Source organism: Cnephaeus nilssonii, assembly GCF_951640355.1.
Source record: "Cnephaeus nilssonii genome assembly, chromosome: 8".
Taxonomy (NCBI): domain Eukaryota; kingdom Metazoa; phylum Chordata; class Mammalia; order Chiroptera; family Vespertilionidae; genus Cnephaeus; species Cnephaeus nilssonii.
Genome location: NC_137079.1, coordinates 27,692,712 through 27,715,894, shown reverse-complemented (window position 1 = coordinate 27,715,894; position 23,183 = coordinate 27,692,712). Strand labels below are relative to the sequence as shown.

The 23,183-nt window shown below is 44.0% G+C and overlaps 1 protein-coding gene across 9 annotated transcripts in view; it reads right to left on the bottom strand.

The window, feature by feature from the left end:
- PSD3 (pleckstrin and Sec7 domain containing 3) overlaps positions 1-23,183 on the bottom strand; it is a 517,431-nt gene that overhangs the window by 362,327 nt on the left and 131,921 nt on the right. Inside the window, exon 1 of one of the 9 annotated variants that reach the window (XM_079778606.1) lies at positions 698-916. The exons of the other annotated variants lie outside the window; for them this stretch is intronic. Coding sequence (XP_079634732.1) covers positions 698-718 — 21 coding nt within the window. The 5' untranslated portion in view covers positions 719-916. Of the gene's footprint in view, positions 1-697; positions 917-23,183 lie in introns of those variants that run through there. 9 annotated transcript variants of the gene reach the window in all.

Here is a 23,183-nt window from a genome sequence, read left to right as displayed (position 1 = left end):
CCTGACCATTCTATCTATATCCTCTGCCTACTTTCAGGGTGTTTAAAACATCCTTGAACATCCCGGGGCACGGTAAAACCAGACGTGTATGATTTAGGTCGCCGACCACCTCCTGAAGCCACGTCCTCTAAACGTTCATCTTTTCCTTTTCACATCTCAGAACATCATCTGCCAGCCGTAACGTCCAGCTGGAAACAACGGATAACGTTCAAGGCATGTGAAAGAGAATGAACCGTCCTGAAAAGCTACCGGGGATATCAGACCGAAGAGTCATCCTCCGTTGTCTCCCAACGCAAGTTTGTGGATTATTTTTTTTTCTTCCTAATAGAGAAACGTGATAGTCCCTACAGACAAGAGCAAAATCGGCACAGCGGTCCTCGCCAGCGCTCTCCTGCTTTTGATCATCAAGCAAGAACGAGTCCGCAGGACTTTCTTCCAAGTCCCGGGCTCTCAAAGCGGAGGGCGGCATTGAACCCCCTAAGCCTGAGCCCCGCAAAGTTGACCCTCCTCGGCTTCTCACACACAAAGAAAGAAGAGCCAAAGGCAAAGCGCTCCCAGACCCTGACCCTCAGGCACCAGCACAAGTGGCCCAGGGACCCCGGAGACCGAAGCAGCGACAAAGCCACCCAGACCCGACCCCGACCGGCCCGCGGGCACCGCGCGACCCCACACGCCCCGGCCCGCGGGTCTCCCTCACCGCGGCGCTTCTTCCTTCCATCTTCCATCGCCCGCGCCGGACCCGCCGCCGGGCCGGGGAGCCTCAGGGCGCGACTGCGGGCGGGCGGGCGGGCGGGCAGCCGGCGCGCTCCGGGGCGGGCTCCCGGGACTGCCGACGGGCGCGGGCGAGGAGCCCGGCGGCGGAGAGCGGCGCGCACCCTAGCGGAGGCTGCCGCGCGGCCCCGGCGGTGTCACAGCGACGGCGGCGGGGGGCGGGGTCGGCGCGGGGGCGGGGCGGGGAGGCGGGCCCGGAGGGGAGGGGCGGGGAGGCGGGGTCGGAGGGGAGGGGCGGGCCCGGCGGGGTAGGGAAGACTAATGGGGAGAATGGGGTAATGGGGCGGAGGAGACCGTACCCCGGGGGTGGGGGCAGGAGGGCGGAGTCGGGCGGGGAAGCCGAGGGGGCGGAGAGGGTAGGAAGGGCTGGGACCGGAGCGGAGGGGGAGGAGCGCCGGGAAGGTGAGCGGGTGGAGGGGGCGGTGCCCCGGGGAGACCGGGGATCGGAGGGGTTGGAGGGGGAAGGAAGGGGTGGGGGAGGCGCGGAGAGGGCGGAGCCCCTGGAGTAAGAGGGGGCGGAGGGGGAGAGGGAGGGACCCCTGCGGGCGGAGGGGGGAGTGGGGGGGCCACGGGGAGGCTCGCCGGGAAGAGGGGGAGGGGGCAGGGGAGGCCCGGCGTCCCTCTGCCGCCTGGGGCACTGGCGCTCACCGCCTACCCGGCGGAAAGCTGCCTGTTGCTTTGTCTCGCACAGTTTTCCCACCGAGAAAAGTGAGAGGCTCTTTCGATGGTGTTTCCTCGGAAGAAGGGCCCCGGGGGGAGGCCGCGAGTTGGGCGCCTTCCCGCGTGGTCCCCGGGACCGGCGCCCAGGAGTCCCTGAGGGTCCGGGGCCGCGAGGGGGCGGCCTCCTGGGTCCGTGCGGTGCTTGGCCTCTTTGGGGAGCTCCGCGGGTGACCCATAAAAGATCCATTCCCTCGGAAGGCGGGGCCCGCCGGAGAGGACTGGCGCCCACATCCACCCTGCACTCTGGTCCCGAGAAATTCTCCCTTCCCCTTGGCTGTGCGGTGGAGGCAGGGTGGGGAAAGGCGCCCTCCTCCGGCACAGGCTTCGGAAGACCTAAAAACCACCCCCTGCAAGGTCCATGGCAGTCAAAGAGCGCTTCACCTTCCAGTTCACCCTTTGCCAGATCTAAGCACCTGGATGGAGGTCGAACCCCAAGTGACCTGTCGCATGGTGTTTATGGTATGTTTGTGTTACAGCTTTAAGGTCACGAAGACTAGACTTACTTTCTGTGACAGTAGACGATGCCCAAATACAGGGAAGTGACCAACATGGCCAAGCTTTGAGTTGGAGATGGAGAGTCAAGTTCCTTGATGATCCCAGGAACCAGCCCACCAGGACCGGATACAGCGAGTCTCCAACGTTTGCTTTGACTCTCCCATTTACATCTATCAGGCAGCCAGGGGCACCGACCAGAGGAACCGGAATGAGGGTGCGGATGGATTTATACAAATTCATTCCAGCTTCTGAAAAATGATCTAAGTCCACGCACTCCCTGCTAGAGCAGCAGTTTGGTCAGATGTGTGGGTTTTAAAGCACTCCAGTTACTTGGGTATATTTCTCCTTTATAAATCCTACCTTCACCTTCCAGAAACACCCCTCGGAGACAATCCCTGTTTGCCTATCCCTAATGAACTTCAGCCTTCTTTGAACCTGGGGGGGTCTCATGATTTTGTTGACAAGGAATCAGGAGTAAGAACATGTAGTCAAATACTTCCTACCTGGGACCTGACCACTGGCCTGGTGGCCTTTAATTAGAAAAGTAACCAACATCTCCTAATGGATTTTAAGCTGAATCTAAAATTATACCACCTATTCCAACACATAACTATTCATAGAGGAGGCAGAGTGGACCTAGATGTATATGAGTTTACTAGTTAAGGGGCCTGGGAATAGATATTGTAATCTGAGCCTCTGTTTCCTCGATTATAAAATGAGAATAATGATAACGTGCAGAATTGTGATTAGCATGACACATTATGTAGAGCTCCTGGTCCATAGTAAAGGTTCAATAAAGGGGCATTTCAAAAATTAAGCAATAGGATACGTTTCTCATTTTCATCACAAAGGAAATGTGTTTTGTGTGTAAATATTGTTGTGCTTTTTAAAATATTGAAAATAGAGTACGAATCTCCATTTCTGCTAATCTAGCTCCCAGAGATCCCATGTACCCAGCTCAAATGATCACATAGTGCTCCAGTTCAGTGTCAGAATACACAAACGTCCACTTTGGTAAAAGGAAGGAGGAACACAGGCCAGCTGAACAGCAGCCTGTAAAAGAGGCATGGGCTGGTCAATATTTGTTCAGTACTATATTCCTCCCCATACTCTATCCATGAGCCTAGTGTTTGTGATGGGGAAAGAAAGAGAAACTATAAAGTAGGCAAGATGTCAGGTGCTGGAGGTCGAAAGAATTGAAATGGAAGTTAAAATTCCCTCATGCATTACTCATGCATACAGTTAATCCCTCCAATTCTGAAAACCAGTTTAAAATAACAGATTGTGGAATAATTTATTTCTTTGGTGCAAAACTGAATATTTATTTAGAATGGAGGAAATCTTTTCAAATACAAATTCATAAAAGTTGACAAATTTCACACATCACCAACTCCAGAAAAATCACACCTTCTTATTGACTGCCTTCAAAATATTTTTATTAATTAACCTCCTCAAATACCTCTTTAACACTTTCCCCTAGTGTGTTTTGGCTGCATGCTTTTGATCACTCCTTTGGAATAGTTTTTCTTAAACAGCTTTATTGAGATATGATTCACATACCACACAACTCACCAATTTGAAGGGAACAATTCAATGGTTTTTGTGCAATTGTCACCACAGCCAGTTTTAGAAAACTTTTATCATCCCCAAAAAAACCCTATACTCAGCAGTCACTCCTGTTTTCCCTCAACCCTCTCAGTCCCTGGCAACCACTAATCTACTTCCTGTCTTTATGGATTTGTCTATTCTGCACATTTCATATAAATGGAATCACACACTCTGTGGTCTTTTTGTGACTGGTTTCTTTCACTTACCATGTTTTCAATGCTCACCCATATGCAGCTTGTATCAAAACTTCATTCCTTTTTATTGCCAAATAATATTCCACGGTATGGATAGGCCACATTTTATTGATCTGTCCATCAGAGTTCTTTCCACCTTTTAACTCTTCTGAATAATGATGCTATACATATTTTTGTACAAGTTTTTGCATGGATGTTATATTTCCATTTCTCTTAGGTATATACCTGCAGTAGCGTTTGCAGGCCATAAGTAATTCCAATTAACTTTATTACCAAACTGTGTTCACAGTGGCTACATCATTTTATATTCCCATCAACAATAGGTTCCAATTTCTCTACATGCTAACCAACACTTATTATTGTCTACTAGAGGCCCAGTGCACAAAATTCGTGCACGGGGCGGGGGGGGGGGGTTTCCCTCAGCTCAGCCTGCACCCTCTCCAATCCGGGACCCCTTGGGGGATGTCTGACTGCCGGCAGTTGGACATCCCTCTCACAATCCAGGACCACTGGCTCCTAACTGCTCACCTGCCTGCCTTCCTGATAGCCCCTAACTGCCCCCCCCTGCTGGCCTGGTCACCCTCAGCTCCCCCCCCCCCCCGCCAGCCTGGGGCCTGGTCACCGTCAGCTGCCCCCCCGCCAGCCTGGTCGCCCCAACTCCCCCCCCCCCCCCCGCCAGCCTGGTCACCCCTCACTGCCCCCCCCTGCCAGCCTGGTCACCCCCAACTGCTCCCCCTGCTGGCCTGGTCGCCCCACGCAGCCTGTTCAGTCGTCCATTCGGTTGTGATGGTCACTTAGCCTTTTATATATATAGATACCAACAGCATACAAACAGTTAATATACTCAAGTAGAGAACATTAAATCTTGTTGTATTCTTAGCTTCTAGAACTGCACCTGGTGTGTAGTAGGTACTCAATAAATAATAGTGTATTGAAAATTGCCATTATTTAAGGTAGAAATATTCAAGTTAAATATACAACAAATTTGTAGCTCATTTATACAACAATCTAAAATCACACTGTATTTGAATTTCAGTAGCCCGAGGTACAACTAAGAGGATATGTCTAAGACAAAATTTACCATGACATCTCACTCTGCTGAATACTGATTGGGAAACAAGAAACAAAGAAAAAATGTGGTTAATGTTCTTAGGTGCCTGACAAATATTTATTGAACATTTACTATGTGCTTGGTATAGTTTACTGACTGTAGCAGTAAACAAAACATCCCAGCCCTAACTGGTTTGGCTCAGTGGATAGAGTGTCGGCCTGCGGACTAAAGGGTCCCAGGTTCGATTCCGGTCAAGGGAATGTACCTTGGTTGTGGGCACATTCCCAGTAGGGGTTATGCAGGAGGCAGCTGATCAATGTTTCTCTCTCATCAATGTTTCTAACTCTCTATCTGTCTCCCTTCCTCTCTGTAAAAAATCAATAAAATATTTTAATAAAAAAAATCCCAGTCCTCATGGAGCTTAGAGTCTAATGAGCTTGGGGATACAGAAAATAAGCAAAATAAATTAATATGTATGATATTTTATGGTAATAAATGTTTTAGAGAAAAGTAAAGAAAGGGGATAAGGAATAAAGAGTGTGGCATGGGTGGGAGTAGATGGTTGTAAAGGGTATTCAGAGAAGACTACACTAAGAAGGTGATATTTGAGTACAGACCTAAAGGAGGTGAGAGAGGCAAACCATGCAGATACGTGAGGAACTGGAAGTGCAAAGGCCCTGAGGGCTTGCCTGGTGGGTTCTGGTCACATCAAAGAGGTCGGTGTGCCTAGGACTGAGTGAGAGGAATGGTAGTAAGAGATGTGATGTGTGGGGTCTTGTAGGTCATCGCAAGGATCTGGGCTTTTAACTGACTTTGGAAGATTTTGAGCAGAAGAGTGATATGATCTGATTTATGTTTTACCAGGATCACCCTATATGATGTGCCAGAAGCAGGGAAGTGAATTAGGAGGCTAATGCAACAGACCAAGCAGAAGAAGATGGTGGCTTAGGCCAGGTGGTAGCAACAGAAGTGGTAAAAAGTGTTCATATTTTGGTCATATTTTGAAGGCTGAGGGACCAGGCTTTGCTGATGGATGGAGGGTATCAGAGAAAAAGAGTTAAGGAAGGCAGCAAGGGTTTGGGGGTAAAATACTAGAAAGATGGAGTTGCATTTAACTGATATGGGAAAGCGATGGAAGGAGCAGGATTGGGTTGGGAGATGAGGCCCTCAGCTTTGCATGTGCTCAATTAGAGGTGCGTTTAAAATACCCAGCTGAAGTGTTGGGTAAACAGTTGGGTATATGCGATCAGAATTCAGGGAAGAGGCCGGTGCTGGAGCTGTAAATTTCGGAGTCGGAGTAAAGATGGTGTTTATACCAATGGAGTTAAATGAGATCACTAAAGGAGTGGTGGTAAAGAGAACAGGAGAGGCCAGGACAACACTGAGAAGTCAGGGAGTAAGAACCAGCAGAGGAGACTGAAAAGGAGCAGCCAGTGGAGTAGGAGGAAAACAAATAGGTGTTCTTTAGGGGACCATTTTCAGGTTATTCCTACATGAAACTTTTTCCTCCCTAACATTTTCAATGAGCACTTTCTCCGTACTGTGCTCTCCCTACATCCTGCAATCATCACTTCTCTTTTTATCCACATATTCTACTATTTTGAAGAAGAATGGAAGATAGTGTGGTATGCCTATAACTCTAGCAATTCCTCACTTTATCTCAACCTATATTTTTGTGCCTGACCTGGTTATTAATATCTGTTCACTAATTGTTTTGGGGAAAAAATAATTACTTCTAGAATTAACTAAAAAGATATTTAATGAATATATGTTTCCAGGATGATAAAAATGAACTCTTTATTAATTAATTTATAATTAATCTATTTCTGTGTTACAAAAGAAAGTAACTGCCAAATATAGCATCTTCAATTTTAACAAGAAAAAAAATCTAATGAAATCAATATACATATTAGCATCATGATGTTGAATAAATCCCAGTCCTGGTGTAAACCATACTGTCTTTATGATCTCTCCATTCAGGGAGGGAAAGTTTTCCCTGGAATTATATGACAATTTGACAGGCCCAGAGCTGTTCAGCTCACTCACAGGCCCTCTAAACACAGTGTCAATTCAGTAATTAAACTAGCCAGTCCAAACTTGACCTAGTATTAAATCTTCTTCCTGCTTAACTGGCAGTGTGCAGTGGTAAAGAAAGGATGAGTAATGTCCTCTGTTCTTGCAGCCCTAGGTACCCAGTACCTCCTCTTCGTGCTGAGTCTCTCTTGCAGCCCTAGGTACCTCCTCTTCCTGCTGAGTCTCTCTCTCCAGCCCACCCTATTGGATAAACCCCAGAAGGTAGACTATAGTCCAACTCTCTGACACATGGCCCACAACTAGACCACAAGAAACACTCACTAGTCCCTTGCTTCAGGCACTGGAAGTGCAGGCTAATCCCAACCATGCAGCAGGGGCTCTTCGCCTTCCCCAAAAGCACTGATCAACTCTCACAAGCAGTTTCCTGGGAAGGAACAGCTCCATGAGCTTGCTGGGGCAGGAGTGAGGCCACCACCCTCAGTGTTTTCCAGCTACAGGGAACAATTTAAAATTTCTCTAGGGGGTCACTTTAAGTTCCTTCACCAGGCTTAGGGTTGGAGAGTAACCCCTCCTTTCTCCCCTAGTGGACAATAGAGCCAGGCAACAGCTCTCATCACCGTCCCCTCCCACTCTCCTCATTCGCTCACCTCTTTTTATAGCTTTGATCTGACTATGGTGTGGGATCCAAGACTGTGGAACAGGGTCTCAGGACCATTTCCTTAAAAATCTGCACATGGGATGGAGGTCTGTCTCCCCTTCACTTTGATATCTGTTGCATTGACACGTTAGTAGAACCTGAGACAGGAGCCCCGCTCCACCATCCTCTTACACTTCTTAGCTTCAGTCATAGCATTTGTTTTCTCACTAAAGATACATGCGTACATACAGTATATTTACATGGACATTTCATTACATGCATTGTCTATTGTACCTCTAGATATAGACTTAATCACCTCCAATTTAGATTTATGTGTTTGGAGGTGATGATTCTGAATATTTGGTACCCTTGGGGACAGATATCACTAAAAAAAAAATAATCCCACATCTGCATTTAGCCCAGTCCACCACAACCACATTGTGAATATTGAGACACTTCTTATTACCTATTCCTTATACCTGCCCTGTCCAGTTCAATGACTTCTAACCACATATAGCCATTTAAATTTAAATTTAAATGAATTAAAATAAAATTAAATAAAAAGTTTAGTTTCCCAGTCTCACTAGCCACATTTCAAGTGTGGCTAATGACTCCTATATTTAGACACTGCAGATAATGGACATTTTTATCACCATAGCATTCTACTGGACAGTACTACCTCACATGAGGTTTGGCACATAGGAGGCACTGTAATAAATGACAAATGAAAGTTTGGTGCAAAGATTCCATATGATCGCACTGGTTTATTTTTCTGAGAATATGAAGCTTTTTAGTACAGGACTATGTACTGACAACCACTATACACAAAAACCTAATCTTTACATAGGGTACCTAGATAGCTACAGATGTTTGCTTGCTTGCTTGCTTGCTTGCTTTCTTCCTTTTTTTTTTTGTTAATCCTCACTGAGGATATTTTTTCATTGATTTTTAGAGAGAGTGGAAGGAAGAGGGAGAGACAGAGAGACACATGGGTTGGTTCGATTGGTTGCCTCCTGCACACACCGCGACCAGGGCAGGGAACCTGCAACCAAGGTACGTGCCCATGACAGGAATAGAACCCGGGCCATTTCAGTCCTTGGGCTGACACTCTATCCACTGAGCCAAACCGGCTAGGGTGCTACAGATGCTTTTCTGTTTCCCACTTGAAAACCGATCTGCATTCTCCCACTGCACCAGAACATGCTTTACCAAAATAAATACTGAAAATATTTGGGAAAAAGTCCCTATTTCCCTCAACAAACAAGTTGAGTACTATTCAGCGCATGAAAAAGGAATTGTTTCAAAAGCAGTATTGAAGGGGGATTCCATATAAAAACATTTCTTTGCTGAAATAAGCATTTCACTTAAGCTTTTTTTCGAGAGTAAAAATGACCTATGGAAATGACCAAGGACTGGGTGTGTTTGAATTGTAAATTTCCCTGGCATCTCTCCAAGGGGACATTATAGCACTGGCACAGCTGCTCTGCAGTGAGTGATGAGGGGAGACAATGAAGAGGACCCCGTGGGCTGCCTGAATGTTGACCAGGAGTCGGGAGACAGAGTCCCAGCTTGCTTACTGTCTAACCATGAGATGGGATCTGCTTGTCCTTAGGCTTTTATTTCCTTTTCGATGAATGGGAAAGATTGGCCTTCCCACTTGCAAAATTCCAGCATTCGTGATTTAAAGAACTTTCCATTAAAAGCAGTCTTTATTTTCACAATCCTCACAGTTTCTCTGGTATATCTTCAGTGACAATGGCAACTCCCTGAATCTCTCAATGTTCTGAATTGGGATCCCAAGAAACACAGACTAGACAGCACTCTCCAGACGACAACGACCCACCTTATTTATTTATTTACTTTTTTTCCTCTAGCACAGGCTGTATTGCCTGGCATAGAGGAGGTGCTCAACAAATGTTCACTAAATGCATGCATAAATGAATGAATGGACAGAATGGGTTCTTATTTGGGGGAGGGAATAACATGTTGCTTAAGAATTTCTTTGATTTCAGTGGTTCTACAGGCAGCAATGTTGGTAAAACTGTCAACAAAGTAGGTAGGAGGACTTAGAATATAACTCTCACCACAAAATGCATGTATTACAAACTCTTACACTTGAAAATTTCTGTAAATTTGTTTACGAAAGGAGAGAGATCGATAAGTTCTCCTCCCACTTCCCATTACTCTCATTCCAAACATAATTGCTGAATTACCTGCAAAAGGTGGCAAGTTCCAAGGGCTGAATTCTGACAGAGTGACTCTTTTTGAGTCACTTCCCTTCTAAGTTCTGTGAGCCCAGGTATTTTGGTCTATTGATTCATACACATGTACCTTAAGGACCCTGGAGAAAAGAATTTTTGTTTCCTAAATCAATTTCATTAAGGCATAATTTACATACTATAAAACTCACCAATTTTAAATGTTGTAACATTGTGATTTATACTAAGAAGTATATATTTGGTCTTTGCCCAATTCTTGGCACAGAGCTCTTAAATTCTTGAAATTTCCTAATAGATGAGAGCATAAAATTGTCTTTTGTTATGTTAATGCGGTGACTTTTGGACAGCATCCGAGAATGGGGGCTGGCTGCCAGGAGAACCAGTATCATGTTTAAAGGGTTGGAAGTTTCAGTCTCACCCCCTGGACCTACAGGAAGGAGAGAGGGGCTGGAGGCCAATGATTTAATCAACTGTTCCTGTGTAGTTACACCTCCATAAAAACCCAAAAGGACAGAGAGCTTCTGGGTTGGGGAGCAAGTGAAGATTCAGGGAGACTGGCACCCTTAGAGAGGTCATGGACGCTCCTTGCCCTTTCCCCATACCTTGACTATGCATCTCTTCCATCTGGCTGTCCCTGAGCTAATCCTTTCTATAATAAACCAATAATCTAGTAAATAAGCTATTTCTTGGAGTTCTGTGAGCTGCTTTAGAAATTAATTAAACCTGAGGAGAGGACTGTGGGAAACCCTAATTCATAGCCTGTCAGTCAAAAGTCTACATGACAACCTGGCCTACTTCACTTGAGATTTCTGAAGTGGGTGAAGTGGGGGTGCTGCAGTCTTGCCCTTAGTCCCTTAAGGACGGAGCCCTTAACCAGTGGGATCTGGTGCTGCCTCCAGATGGATAGTGTCAGAATGTGTTTGAATTGTAGGACAAACTAGCTGGTCTCAAGTGCTTTTTCTGCATCTATTAAGATATTCATACGATTTTTCTTTCTGATGCTATAATTTTGGTGAATTAGATTGATTGATTTTTAACTGTTAAACCAACCTTATATTCAGAGGTTAATCTCATTTGGTCATGATATATTACTGTATTAGTCTGCTAAAGCAGCCACAACAGGATACTACAGACTTGGTGGCTTACACAACAGAAATTTATTTTCTCAAGTTCTGGAGGCTAGAAGGCCAATCTCAAGGTAGCAGCAGGGTTGGTGTCTAATGAGACCTCTCTTCTCGGCTTGCAATCAACTGCTTACTGTGATCCCATGTGGTCTTTTCTCTGGGTGTGCACACTTCTGGCCTCTCTTCCTCTCATATAGGGACACCCACCAGTCCTATTGGAATAGGGCCCCACCTTTGTGACCTCGTTTAACCTTAATTTTCTCCTTAAAAGTTCCTATCTCCAAATATAGACACAAAACATGGTGTGTGTTTTTTGGGGGTGGAAGCCAAAATTCAGTTCATCAAAATTATACTTTTTATATGTTGCTAGATTCAATTTGCTTTGTTTTTACTATTACTGCATCTATGTTTATCAAAGATATTGGTCTGTAGTTTTCTTTCTTGTAATGAGTATCAAAATAATGCTGGCCTCATAAAATGAGTTAGGAAGTGTTTTCTCCTTTTTTACTTTCTAAAAGAGTTTGTATAGAATAAGTATTATTTCTTTCTTAAGTGTTTGGTATAATTTGTCTATGATGCTATCTGAACTTAGAGTTTTCTTGTGAGAACATTGTAAATTATAAATTCAATTTATTTAAAAAACATAGTTACATGTAATAATAACATAAAATATATACATCTATGTAATTATTTAGGTTACCTGTTCCTTCTTGAGTGAGCTTCTAAAGAATTTGTCCATTTTGTCTATGTTGTTGGGATAAAATTCATATTATTTTCTTATTATTCTTTTAAAGTCTTTATGTTCTCTTTTTTGTTCTTGATATTGGTCATTGGTGTCTTCTATTTTTTTCTTCATTGGTTTAGCTAGAGGCTTATCAATTTTTATTTCAATAAATAAACTTTTTATTTCATTGATTGCCTATATTGTTTTTATTTCCTGTTTTATTGATTTCTGTTCTTATTGTTATTGTTTCCATCCTTTTTTATACTTTGGATTTAATTTTCTTTTCTTTTTATAGCTTCTTAAGTTTGCAGCTTATACAAAGCTTAAACTTAAGCCAATGGCAAAGGAAATAGGGTAGATTATAAACACATTTAGACTGTAGAAAGGTAGGAGGTAGACATCCAGGCAAAAATATGAAGCCACTATCTGACAGAGAATATCTCTAAATTTTGTAAATACTCCCCAACACACACACACACACACACACACACACACACACACACACACACGTGCATGCACATGCCCTCGCTCATACACATACTGCAAAATAATGCACTTTCTCCTACTCAACATTTATCCTCTCTACCCCTATTTCAATTTAGTTTCTAGCCTTCTACCACTCTTTCATTTCCAAATCACCCAAAAGAGAAGAAACCCACATGATAATTGTCACAACTTCTGAGGACCACCATAATTTTGGTTGTGGAAAGTGTACTTGGGCCATAGCTGTTTGGTTCAGTGGATAGAGCACCAGTCTCCAGAGCAAAGGGCCCCAGGTTCGATTCCAGTCAAGGGCATGTACTTTGGTTTCAGGCTCCTCCCCGGTCTGAGCCCTGGTCAGGGCTTATGCAGGAGGCAACTAATCGATGTGTTTCTCTCACATTGGTGTTTCTCTCTGTCTTTCCATCTCTCTTCCACTCTTCCTAAAAATCAATGGGAAAATATCCTTGGGTGAGGAGGAAGGAAGGAAGGAAGGAAGGAAGGAAGGAAGGAAGGAAGGAAGGAAGGAAGGAAGGAAGGAAGGAAGGGTACTTGGATAAGCTGCTTTCTCCTTCAGGTCCCTTTTTTTCAACTCATTGCTGTAAAATACCATGGCAGAAACAACCCTATGTGTTTTCCATACCTTTCCAATTTCCTTTTAGGCACATTAGAAAGATATATTTCCTAGACCAACTGTATCTAGGTGGAGCCATGTTACTAGCTCCGGTCAATGGAATGTCACCAGAAGTAATATAGGGCACTTCAAGGCCAGGCACCTAAAATCTCCAAGAGATCCTTCATGTTCTCTTTTCTGTTTACTGGAGAGTTGCCAGTTCCCAGAGCAAGCAGAACATTCACCAACACACACTCTGTGAAGTAACCGAAAAATAAGCTTCTATTGTGTTAAGCTACTGACATTCATGGGTTTTTCTATTAGAGGGAGAACATTACTTCATTGACTAATACCTATCCCAAACCACATACAATCAAGTACCAATACGAAGCATGTTATTTTGAAAGCTGTAAGACAATCCTGTTGTTCAAAAATATGTGAATCATGTATCCTTATTATCACTTATCAGTTTAGTCACATTTGCCACAGCACTTTTTGGAGAAAAATCACAGTAGGGAACAGAGTAATCATATAACAAAAGTAAAGTCATTCTTTTATCTACTTTGCTGAATTGACCTTTGTTTTCTGACACAATGAAGTCAAGAACAATCTGAAAATGTACTAAACACATATGTAGGTGAGAGTATCCCTCTCCTCCCCAACAAATGGACTAAAACGCTTTCCCATAAGGAGATTTAGGATGACAGTTTGTAGTAACAATTATATTACCCACATCATAGTACGTGGGTGCTACTTGTAAGGAAAGGGGGTGACATTCTGATGATAGATTTGTTTCTGTCTGCTAACCAAATAGGGCTGAAAAAATAAAATTGTGAGCAAAAGACTCAGCTTTGTAGACAGACTCAAAGGTATGTTAGAGATTATCTAACTCGATCTCTTTATTTTATAGATAAGAAAACCCTGTTGTAGACCCTTGACACAAGGTGCAAGATAGCTGAATAAAGTCATCATAATATTTTACTTTAATAATTTCCTAATTGGACACATCCCATGATCTTCTCTATTTTGGAGAAATGACCACCTTCCTTGAGGAGTTCCTCCTGCCACCCAGCATGGCTTGGGAATGGGATACTCAGGTCACTGGACACCTGGAGGGAGGGGATCAACAAAGGATGCCAACCTGAGGCCAAAGTTTATCTGGTCATTTTACTCCAATCACTGTCTTTATTTGTGAAATGAGTTATAAATAAAAATGCTTTTACCTTTTATTAAAGACATTAATATTTGTAGAACAATTTTTATTTAAAAAAAATCAACATTTAATCCTCTTACACTACCACCAAACACACACACACACACACACACACACTTATAAATGAGATGTGGTTTATCTATCCCTTTTGTTTATATGTTAAGTATAATATTTAGAAACAAAATTAAAAGCAAGTTAATTTTGTAATTTAACCAATATTGATCTGATACTGATTTTTTTTTCAGGTAAGAAAATATTTTCATGAAAGTATTAGTAATTTGTAGTTGATGGACATTCAAAATTAATGTCAGAGGGTAGAACTTGCCTCTCCTTTTGTTGTGAATAGAAGTTGAATATGCCCACATTTTGCTAAAGGATGTCAGAAACTGTTAACGCTAAGAAGAAGGGCTACTTTAAAGCTCTAAACTTTGTCATTTGGTGAAAATGCCATATAGATGTCACATACATGAAAACAAATAGTGACATATCTTCAAATTCATTTTGTTAAAAAAAGGCTTTTATGTAACTTCAAAATATTTAATAGAGACACACAATCTTCATTTTTTAAATATAAGACTGTTTTCTCCTTTAATTTTTTTCTTCTTTGTGGTTTACTATGGCAAGTGCCCATACCGGACATACTAGTTTATGCTGCCTATGCTGTTACAGTACTTCTAGTAAATGATTGATTTTAAATGGCTATCTGTAAAAGGACATTTTTCTTTTCTGTTCTACTGCCTAATTTGTTCTGAAAACCTTAATTTTTATTCTCTTTAAAGAACAGTATTTCTGTTGCAGTTGAAGGATCTCTGTAGACGTAAGGCTTAAAGGTGAAAATAAGGACAGATTTTAAACCTCTCTTCTTTCTTTCTCCACTTAGTGCTCTTCTTGGCCTTCTGTTTCCCTTCCCCCCTTGTACTGTTTACATCCAGCCCTTTACCCTCCTCACCTAGGTTACCTGCTTAAGAGTCATTTTCTCATTTCCTTTTCCCTTGGCTCCCTCTCGGCCTTCTTCAAGGTTCTTCGTCAGTTCCCTGTTATTCTCAGCCTATTGTCATAGTGACAGCCACACTCCCGGGAGTAGCTGGCTCATGAGCAGTTGGGAGAGACCTGACACCAAGTCCCACAAAAAAAGCCTGTCAGTGTGTGAATTTCAGCAGCTCTGCGCAGACATTTAGCAACTAGGCCAAAACTGTCACCATACAGTGTTGTTAGAGAGAAAGAAATCAAAATGAGAAAAACCTTTATTTTTCTCATGAGAAAGAAGTCCACATTATTGAAAACCTAGATTGGCCCTGCCAGCATAGCTCAGTGATTGAGCGTCGATCTATGAACCAGGAGGTCATAGTTCAATTCCTGGTCAGGGTATATGCCCGGGTTGCGGGCTTGATTCCCATTGTGGGGCTTGCAGGAGGCAGCTGATCAATAATTCTCTCTCATCATTGATGTTTCTATCTCTCTTTCCATCTCACTCCCTCTCTGAAATCAATTCTATATAATAAAGAGGTGATATGCAAATTGACCATCACTCCAACACACAAGATGGCTGCCCCCGTGTGGTCAAAGATAGTTGCCCTGATGTTGACACAAGATGGCCACCACAAAATGGCCAGCAGGGGAGGGCAGTTGTGGGCAATCAGGCCAGCAGGGGAGAGCAGTTGGGAGGGACCAGGCCTTCAAGGGAGGGTAGTTGGGAGGGACCAGGCCTGCAAGGGAGGGTAGTTGGGGGCGACCAGGCCTGCAGGGGAGGGCAGGTAGGGGTGGCCAGGCCTGCAAGGGAGGGCAGTTGGGGGGGAACAGGCCAGCAAGGGAGGGCAGTTGGGGGGAACCAGGCCAGCAGGGGAGAGCAGTTAGGGGCAACCAGGCTGGTAGGAGTGACCGGGCCAGCAGGGGAGGGCAGTTAGGGGCAACCAGGCCTGTAGGGATGGGCAGTTGGGGGGGACCAGGCCTGCAGGGGAGGGCAGTTGGGGGGGACCAGACCATCAGGGAAGGGCAGTTGGGGGCGACCAGGACAGCAGGGGAGGGCAGTTAGGGGCAATCGGGCCTACAGGGGAGTGGTTAGGCATTGATCAGGTTGGTAGGGGAGTGGTTAGGGGGTGATCAGGCTGGCAGGCAGAAGCGGTTAGGGGCAATCAGGCAGGCAGGCAGGTGAGTGGTTGGGAGCCAGCAGTCCTGGATTGTGAGAGGGATGTCCGACTGCCTGATTAGGCCCGATCCCACACCAGGATCGGGCCTAAACGGGCAGTCAGACACCCCTTGAGGGGTCCCAGATTGGAGAGGGTGCAGGCTGGGCTGAGGGACACACACTCCCATGCACGAATTTCATACACTGGGCCTCTAGTAAAAATATATTAAAGAAAGAAAGAAAGAAAGAAAGAAAGAAAGAAAGAAAGAAAGAAAGAAAGAAAGAAAGAAAGAAACCCTAGACTGGTTTATTGCCTGCTCACTGATAAAGGAGGTAAGTGACAATGTAAAGATAGAGGTAAATATTTAGGGAAATTGGCTATAGACAGAGAACATTCTGGATATTAAGGGAATAATTTGTAATTTTAGAACATGGTGAGCCACAGACTAGTTGGAAAAAAAATCTCCATTTGAAAAGGATCTAAGGAGTCTCAGACGAAAACCTAGCAGAGACTGGATAGTCAAAATTAGTGGGTGTTTTTTCCAGAGTTAAGGGCAAAAAACTAAAAAATAACAGTTTGCTCCATATAATAACATTTAACCAATAATACGATGTCATGAACATAGGTCCCCCAAATGTTATATTAATACCAAGAATTCAGTGTAGAAACTGTTGAAGGATGAAAATAGAAGTCCTTCCTCCTCTGCTCCCCCACCCCCTAAAAAAAGTTCATGGAATCATGTAGACCTGGAAATCATCTATTCCAACCTCACCACCAAAGCAGGAAGCCCTTCTACAGTATTTTTAATAGGTGATCATCCAGTTTCTGCTTCATTACTTCCGGTGACAGAGCAGTGAGTCATTACCTCACAAAGCAGCCCATTCAATTTTTAACAACCTTTTAAAGGAAAAGCTTCCACTACGAAAGAACCAACAGTCATGCACTATTTACCATGCAGGGGGCGTAGGCCTGAGCTCTTTCTCCAGGCATTAGTTTGGTAATCCCCTCATGACCCCATGTAACAGGCTTAGCACAGGAAGCTGGACCTACAGAAGGGACAGGGCCTGAATTTAGGCCCCATCTGTTTGACTCCAGAGCATCCCCCACAACCTCTACATCATAAGGCCTCAGATCACACTTCTCCTTGTAGCTTTCAATGTTCTCTCTGGTCTGGACCCCAGAGGACCCCAGAGGACAAACCACTCCAGTTCCTCTTCCATTCCAGAAACCCTTCAGACACTTGAAGATGGTGTGTCATCTCCCCACCCTTCCCCATAACTCTTCTCCTCACTTCATTCAAAGGCAATTTTTAGAAGCCTCTTTCATTGTGATGGCTCTCTTCTCAAGAAGGGTACCCAGGGACAAACACAATAGATAAGATACAAACAGTAATAATTACAGATGAAATTTTCTTTTTTGACTATCAGATCCAGTAAAGGTTATCTTTATAAATATGTGTTATTGCATATATGTATTTATGTATACTTGTAATTCTTTTCATTACTAACATAGTAATTATTATTCTAAACACATTAAAGTGCTACATAATGATAATTTATTGCATAAACTGAATTATGTTTCAGGAGCTAAGAACAAATTTGATGGATGCAAACATTTCTGTGTCTCTTATTTACTACCATGGCAACCAATTAAAATAGGTTTATTTAATTAATTGGTTGTTGGTAAAGCAGTATGAAAAGGAAAACTGCTATTAATAGATGCACAGTGTTTAATACTACTGCTAATATTATTATCATAAATGTAAAGTGTTTATGGCCAGAACAGACAAATTCATTTTTTTCATTAACGGTAATAATTTCATTGTTGAATTAGGAAGAGGATTTTTAAAAACTTATTGCCTTTAAAAAAACAAATCGTCTAGGTTTCCTTTTATGTTTCTCTTGGCCAAATCTTGACCAACTCACATTATATACTCAGAAAAGAAAATTAATACATATAATAATAAAGTTTTCTAGTAAAAAAGAGTATCTTCTGATGATCAAATACCACCAAGCCTTTTAGTTTCCTAAAGCAGAACAAACATATGGAGATTGCTAGGAGTGCAGACCTGGAGGAATTATTGCACCATCTATCAGGAACTATACAGAAATGGCACAAAGGGTTGCTTGGAGGAAACCTTAGATCCCCCAAATCTTGTCAACCTCCCGTAACTCCTCCAGGGCTTCATAATCAAAGTGAAAACAGCTGCTCGCATTCGGATGCAGCTTCATGACAAACTCCCCAGCCTTCCCCTCCAAACAGATGGGCCCAAGTCCATCCTCGGTTGAAATTCAGGAGCTGTCTCTGCTCCTTTCCTATCTGCCTCCAGCCATGGCCTCTTGAGTCTGCAGGACGATCTTGTAGCTGAGCTTCTATCAAGGAATTAAGAAGTGGGAAAACATCCCAGAGGCCCTCTAATCCAGCTCCCTGCATCCTAACAGGTACCGTATTTTACAGATGAGGAAACACAAAGTTCAGAGTTAGCTAAATTCATAGAGTACTGGGCTGGGCTGAACTGGGCTGGGCTGGGCTGGACTCTGTCTGAATGTGGTGGGGTTATATGGCTGGGGTTGGAAGTCTTATCCACGGGTAGACTGACAATACCTTTGGCTAGCCTCTCTTAGGCCAGATCTAGGAACTGCTGGCTAGGTCCGTTTAAATGGGTTAAACAGACGATCTCATTGTCAGTAACTGAATGTCCTTCCTTACAGGATGGGGATGAGTGAATGTTCAGGCCCTGGCTCCTCTTTAGATAGTAGCTCACCCCAATACCTGCCTAGGGCCAGAACAAACCAATGGTGTGAAGAAGGCTGAATATGATTTCAATGTTTCCCTTCCTCTGAATACCCTGTGCTTTCATGTTGTAAGTCTCTAGGACTGACCCTTATAGCAAATGATAGCAAAGTCTTATGCTCTTTAACTTCCCCTGTGCTCCATTCCTTCCTACCACACATTAGAATTTACCTATACTTGTGGTCATCCTATGTGACTACCAAAGCACCCTATGGATGAGGCATTACCAGTGTCTCTATTCCAAGGTTATGCATTTGTGGTTTAAAAAAATCCTTTAGACCCATAAGCCTAAGGAGTGATTGAAAGTAGCAATTTCAAGGCCTACAGCAAATCTTGGGAGAACTTTCTGTGCTCAAGAATCTAACCTGAGGAAGAAAGGTCTGGAAAAGAGACCAAATGGGATGCTGTATAAATACAATTTATATACAGCTGCCTGCTGGAGATGCTGTGGAGGAAATTCAGATGTCCCTGGGCCAGATGGCATTCAGATGCCCTCCTGTCCTGAGATTCCAGAGAGATTGTGTTGAGTCAATGGCAACTTGGAGAGGCTTTCTCATGACATGCTGTAGGTCTCTATCCTTAGACCTGTCCTGTGCTTACCAAACTAAAGCACTTCAGAATGTTGGTATTACCAGTCAACCTGTGTCATTGTAAGAAGGAGGGACCCAAACGCTCTCAACAAGCTGAGGCTGTGGATCTAACAAGGTGACCTTGGAATAGTTTCTCTTTATCAAAATATCCATATCTCTTCATAACCCATTTTGTGCTCCTATCTCAAACTCCATCTTCTCTTTCCTAAAACTAAATCCTGTGCCTAAGTTTGTGATCCTTTTGTTCTTTCTTTATAGGATTTTGTTCACTCAACAGAAGTCTTCCCTTGACTCTGTTAATCCTCCAAATTTGTATCTTATCTTTCTTCTTCCTTTATATTCCGAACTTTTACCAAGAGAAATGATATCTAAATGTACCGAGCAGTTCCTATGTGTCAGGCATTGGGCTAACAACTGAAGTAGAGTATTTCACTTATTTCTCAAAACACTTTTATGTGATGGTTATAAATTCTATTCCTATTTAATATATGAAGCAATAAGACTTAGAGAAGTGAAAAATCTTACCCAAGGACATACAGTAAAAGCTGAAATCTGCATCCAAATCCAGGCAGTTTAACTCCAGAGCTCTTAAAGCACTAAGTACCTCATCCTCATTATCTCAGTTCCAGCAATCTGACGCTGCTGGAACTGCCTCTCCTGCTAGTCTTCATCCTCCCTCCCTCAGTTGACCTTCTTTCTTCCTTGACTTCATGAGACCACGTGGATCCTTTTTTCTATGCAAACTTCTTCCATATGCAAAGGTTGTGGCCTTTGCCTGCCACCCCCTCCCTCTTTTTTCCCCTCTTCTCTTGTACTTAATCCTCACCCAAGTATATGATTTTTAGAGAGAGAGGAACATCGATGTGAAAGAGAAACATCAACCGGTTGCTTCCCATAGGCACCCGACTGGGGATCAAACCTGCAATTTAGCTATGTTCCCTGACCAGAAATCGAACCCACAACCTTTTGGTGTGCATGACGATACTCCAACCAACTGAGCCACTTGGCCAGGTCTCACTTTTCTTATTTTTTGCTTTTTATCTATCCTGGGCAATCTCATCCTTTCTCACAGTTTGTTGCAAAATCAATGCAGGTACCTGAGCTCATTTCTGAGTTTTACTTCTAACAGTGCATGACATCTGAATCTAAATTTCCCAGTGACACCTCAACTCAGCATGTCCAAAGCTGAATTTATCATCTTTCCTTTACCATTTTATCTATACCTCAACCTCATCTCCTTTTGCTGACTCAAATTGTGGCAGGAAGTTAGACAGACATGAGCAGAGCAAAGACGATGGGCCAAGTATAGAAGGTCACCAGGGTGGAAAGCCCCAGGTGCCTAGCAAAGGACAATTGTGGGGTAGGACCTTGTCCCCAGGGTGACCTTTCTTCTCCTAGCATATTGCTGATCATGAGGTTTGGACCCCTTAACCTTCCATCCCTAGAGATAGCATTTGGACCTCAGTTGTATTTCAGTTCCAGGTCCAGAAAAGCAGCAAAACCAGATAAGCAATGCCACGGCTGACCTCAGGACCAGCTGCATTGGATAATGACCCACTGCCCTTGTGCAAACCAATCAATCAGTGGAGACCAAGACCCTAAAAGGACGCACCTGGAAAGCTGCTGAATATTCTATTGAGATCTTTCCCTGAGACCTTCCCTAAAATCTCTACTCTTAAAAACCCTTAGGACCCAGTTCCCTTTCCCTCCCTGGAGCAGGAATGCACCTTTTCCTCCCCCTCCCCCATCCCCCAGGCGCATTACCTTTACCTTTCTCACTGCAAGCTCCTAGAGACCTTCCTTTGCCTCTATAACTTGTTTCCTCAGCCCATTTCTTTACGAATCACTTCTTCCACCTCTGTGATTTTATAAATACACTAGAGGCACAGTGCACAAAATTCATGCACCGGTTGGGGGGATGTCCCTCAGCCCAGCCTGCACCCTCTCCAGTCTGGGACCCCTGGTGGGATCGGGCGTAAACAGGCAGTTGGACATTCCTCTCACAATCCAGGACTGCTGGCTTCCAATCGCTCGCCTGTCTGCCAGCCTGATCACCCCCTAACCACTACCCTGCCAGTCTGATTGATGCCTAACAGCTCCCCTGCTGGCCTGGTTGCCCCTAACTGCCCTCCCCTGCAGGCCTGGCTCCCCCCAACTGCCCTCCCCTGCAGGCCTGGTACCCCGCAACTGCCCTCCCCTGCAGGCTTGGTCCTCCCCCAACTGCCCTCCCCTGCAGGCCTGGGTCCCTTCAAACTGCCCTCCCCTGCAGGCCTGGTCCCCCCAACTTCCCTCCCCTGCAGGCCTGGTACCCCCCAACTGCCCTCCCCTGCAGGCCTTGTCCCCCCCCAACTGCCCTCCCCTGCCGGCCATCTTGTGGCGGCCATCTTGTGTCCACATGGGTGCGGCCATCTTTGACCACATGGGGGCAGCCATCTTGTGTGTTGGAGTGATGGTCAATTTGCATATTACTCTTTTATTAGATAGGACTAGTGTCCTGGTGCACAGATTCATGCACATTGAAAGGAAATTAATTAGAAGAAATATTTTAATATTGCTATTCACCCTTTCTCTATAATAGAAGTGTCAACCAAATTCATGATCAACAATGACAGATCGAAACACACGATTGCGATTGGTGCCAGTGAGAGCTTTATATGTATCGTGCATGTGCAAGTCAACTTAGCCTTTTATAGATATAGAATCAACTTGCTTAATTAGACTTACTTTCTGATTTAGCTAAACTTTTTCCAGCCCAGTGAATCAATCCAACTTCTCTTTCAGTTAATTGTCAGCAACACAGCAGTAAATATCAACATGAAACAGATTATTATTGTAGATCATGCAGGGAGAACAAAGGGTAAAATATTTAACTGTAGCAGTGTTTGACTATATTCTGTGCAGTGACAAAACCTGAAGTCATTTTCAAGGTCCACCATTTCTTACTTCTTTTTAGTCGGGTCAAGTTTTTAAACTTTCTAAATCTCCGTTTTCCTGCTAATGAAAAGAAAATAGGATTCTACCAAGTCTCCTATCTACCTACTCCAGGATTTCTGTGAGGATCAAATGAGATGAAGCATGGGAAAATGCTTCACAAACATTTGGTTAAAGTGTAAAATGTTTGCACCTGGCTATAAAGCAAGTCATGTGCCTGGGCTGAAGAAACTCGAAGGGGACTAGTCGATAGGGAGAGGAAGCCAGGCCTTGCTACGTGATGTCATTACCCGGTGCCCACAGCAACCATTTCCAGGCTGGGCTGGGCTGTGGGCCACATTTTGTGCCATGGGATCTTGGCAGCATTGGCTGCGATTTGGTGGGGTGTGGAGGGGCCTATGTCCCACTTGGGGGAAGCTGAGTGTCAGTTTGTCAGAGCCAGGTCTGTGGTGCTGTTTATTTTTAAATGGCCAGTGCACATCATGGCAGCTTCTGCATTGAGCGTCTTCCCCCTGGTGGTCAGTGCATGTCATAGCTACTGGTCAGATGGTTGGACAGACACTTAGCCTTTTATATATATAGATGTTCTCTTATAGTTTGAGTCTTGGCTCTGAATTCTTTCCTAGCCAGAACTTAAGTACTGAGGTTGCTGAACCCAGGTCCTGTCTGACCCCACCAGTCTAACACCTGGTGCTATTCTCACTGCCCACAGCAAAATAAGATGGTGTGATATCATGGAAAGAACATAAGCCAGGGAAATCAGAAAACATGGATCCTAGTCCTTAACATACTGGCTGTATAACCTTGAGGTCATCATTTAACCCTATCTCCAGAGTAAGGGGGTGGGCTAAAAGATATTA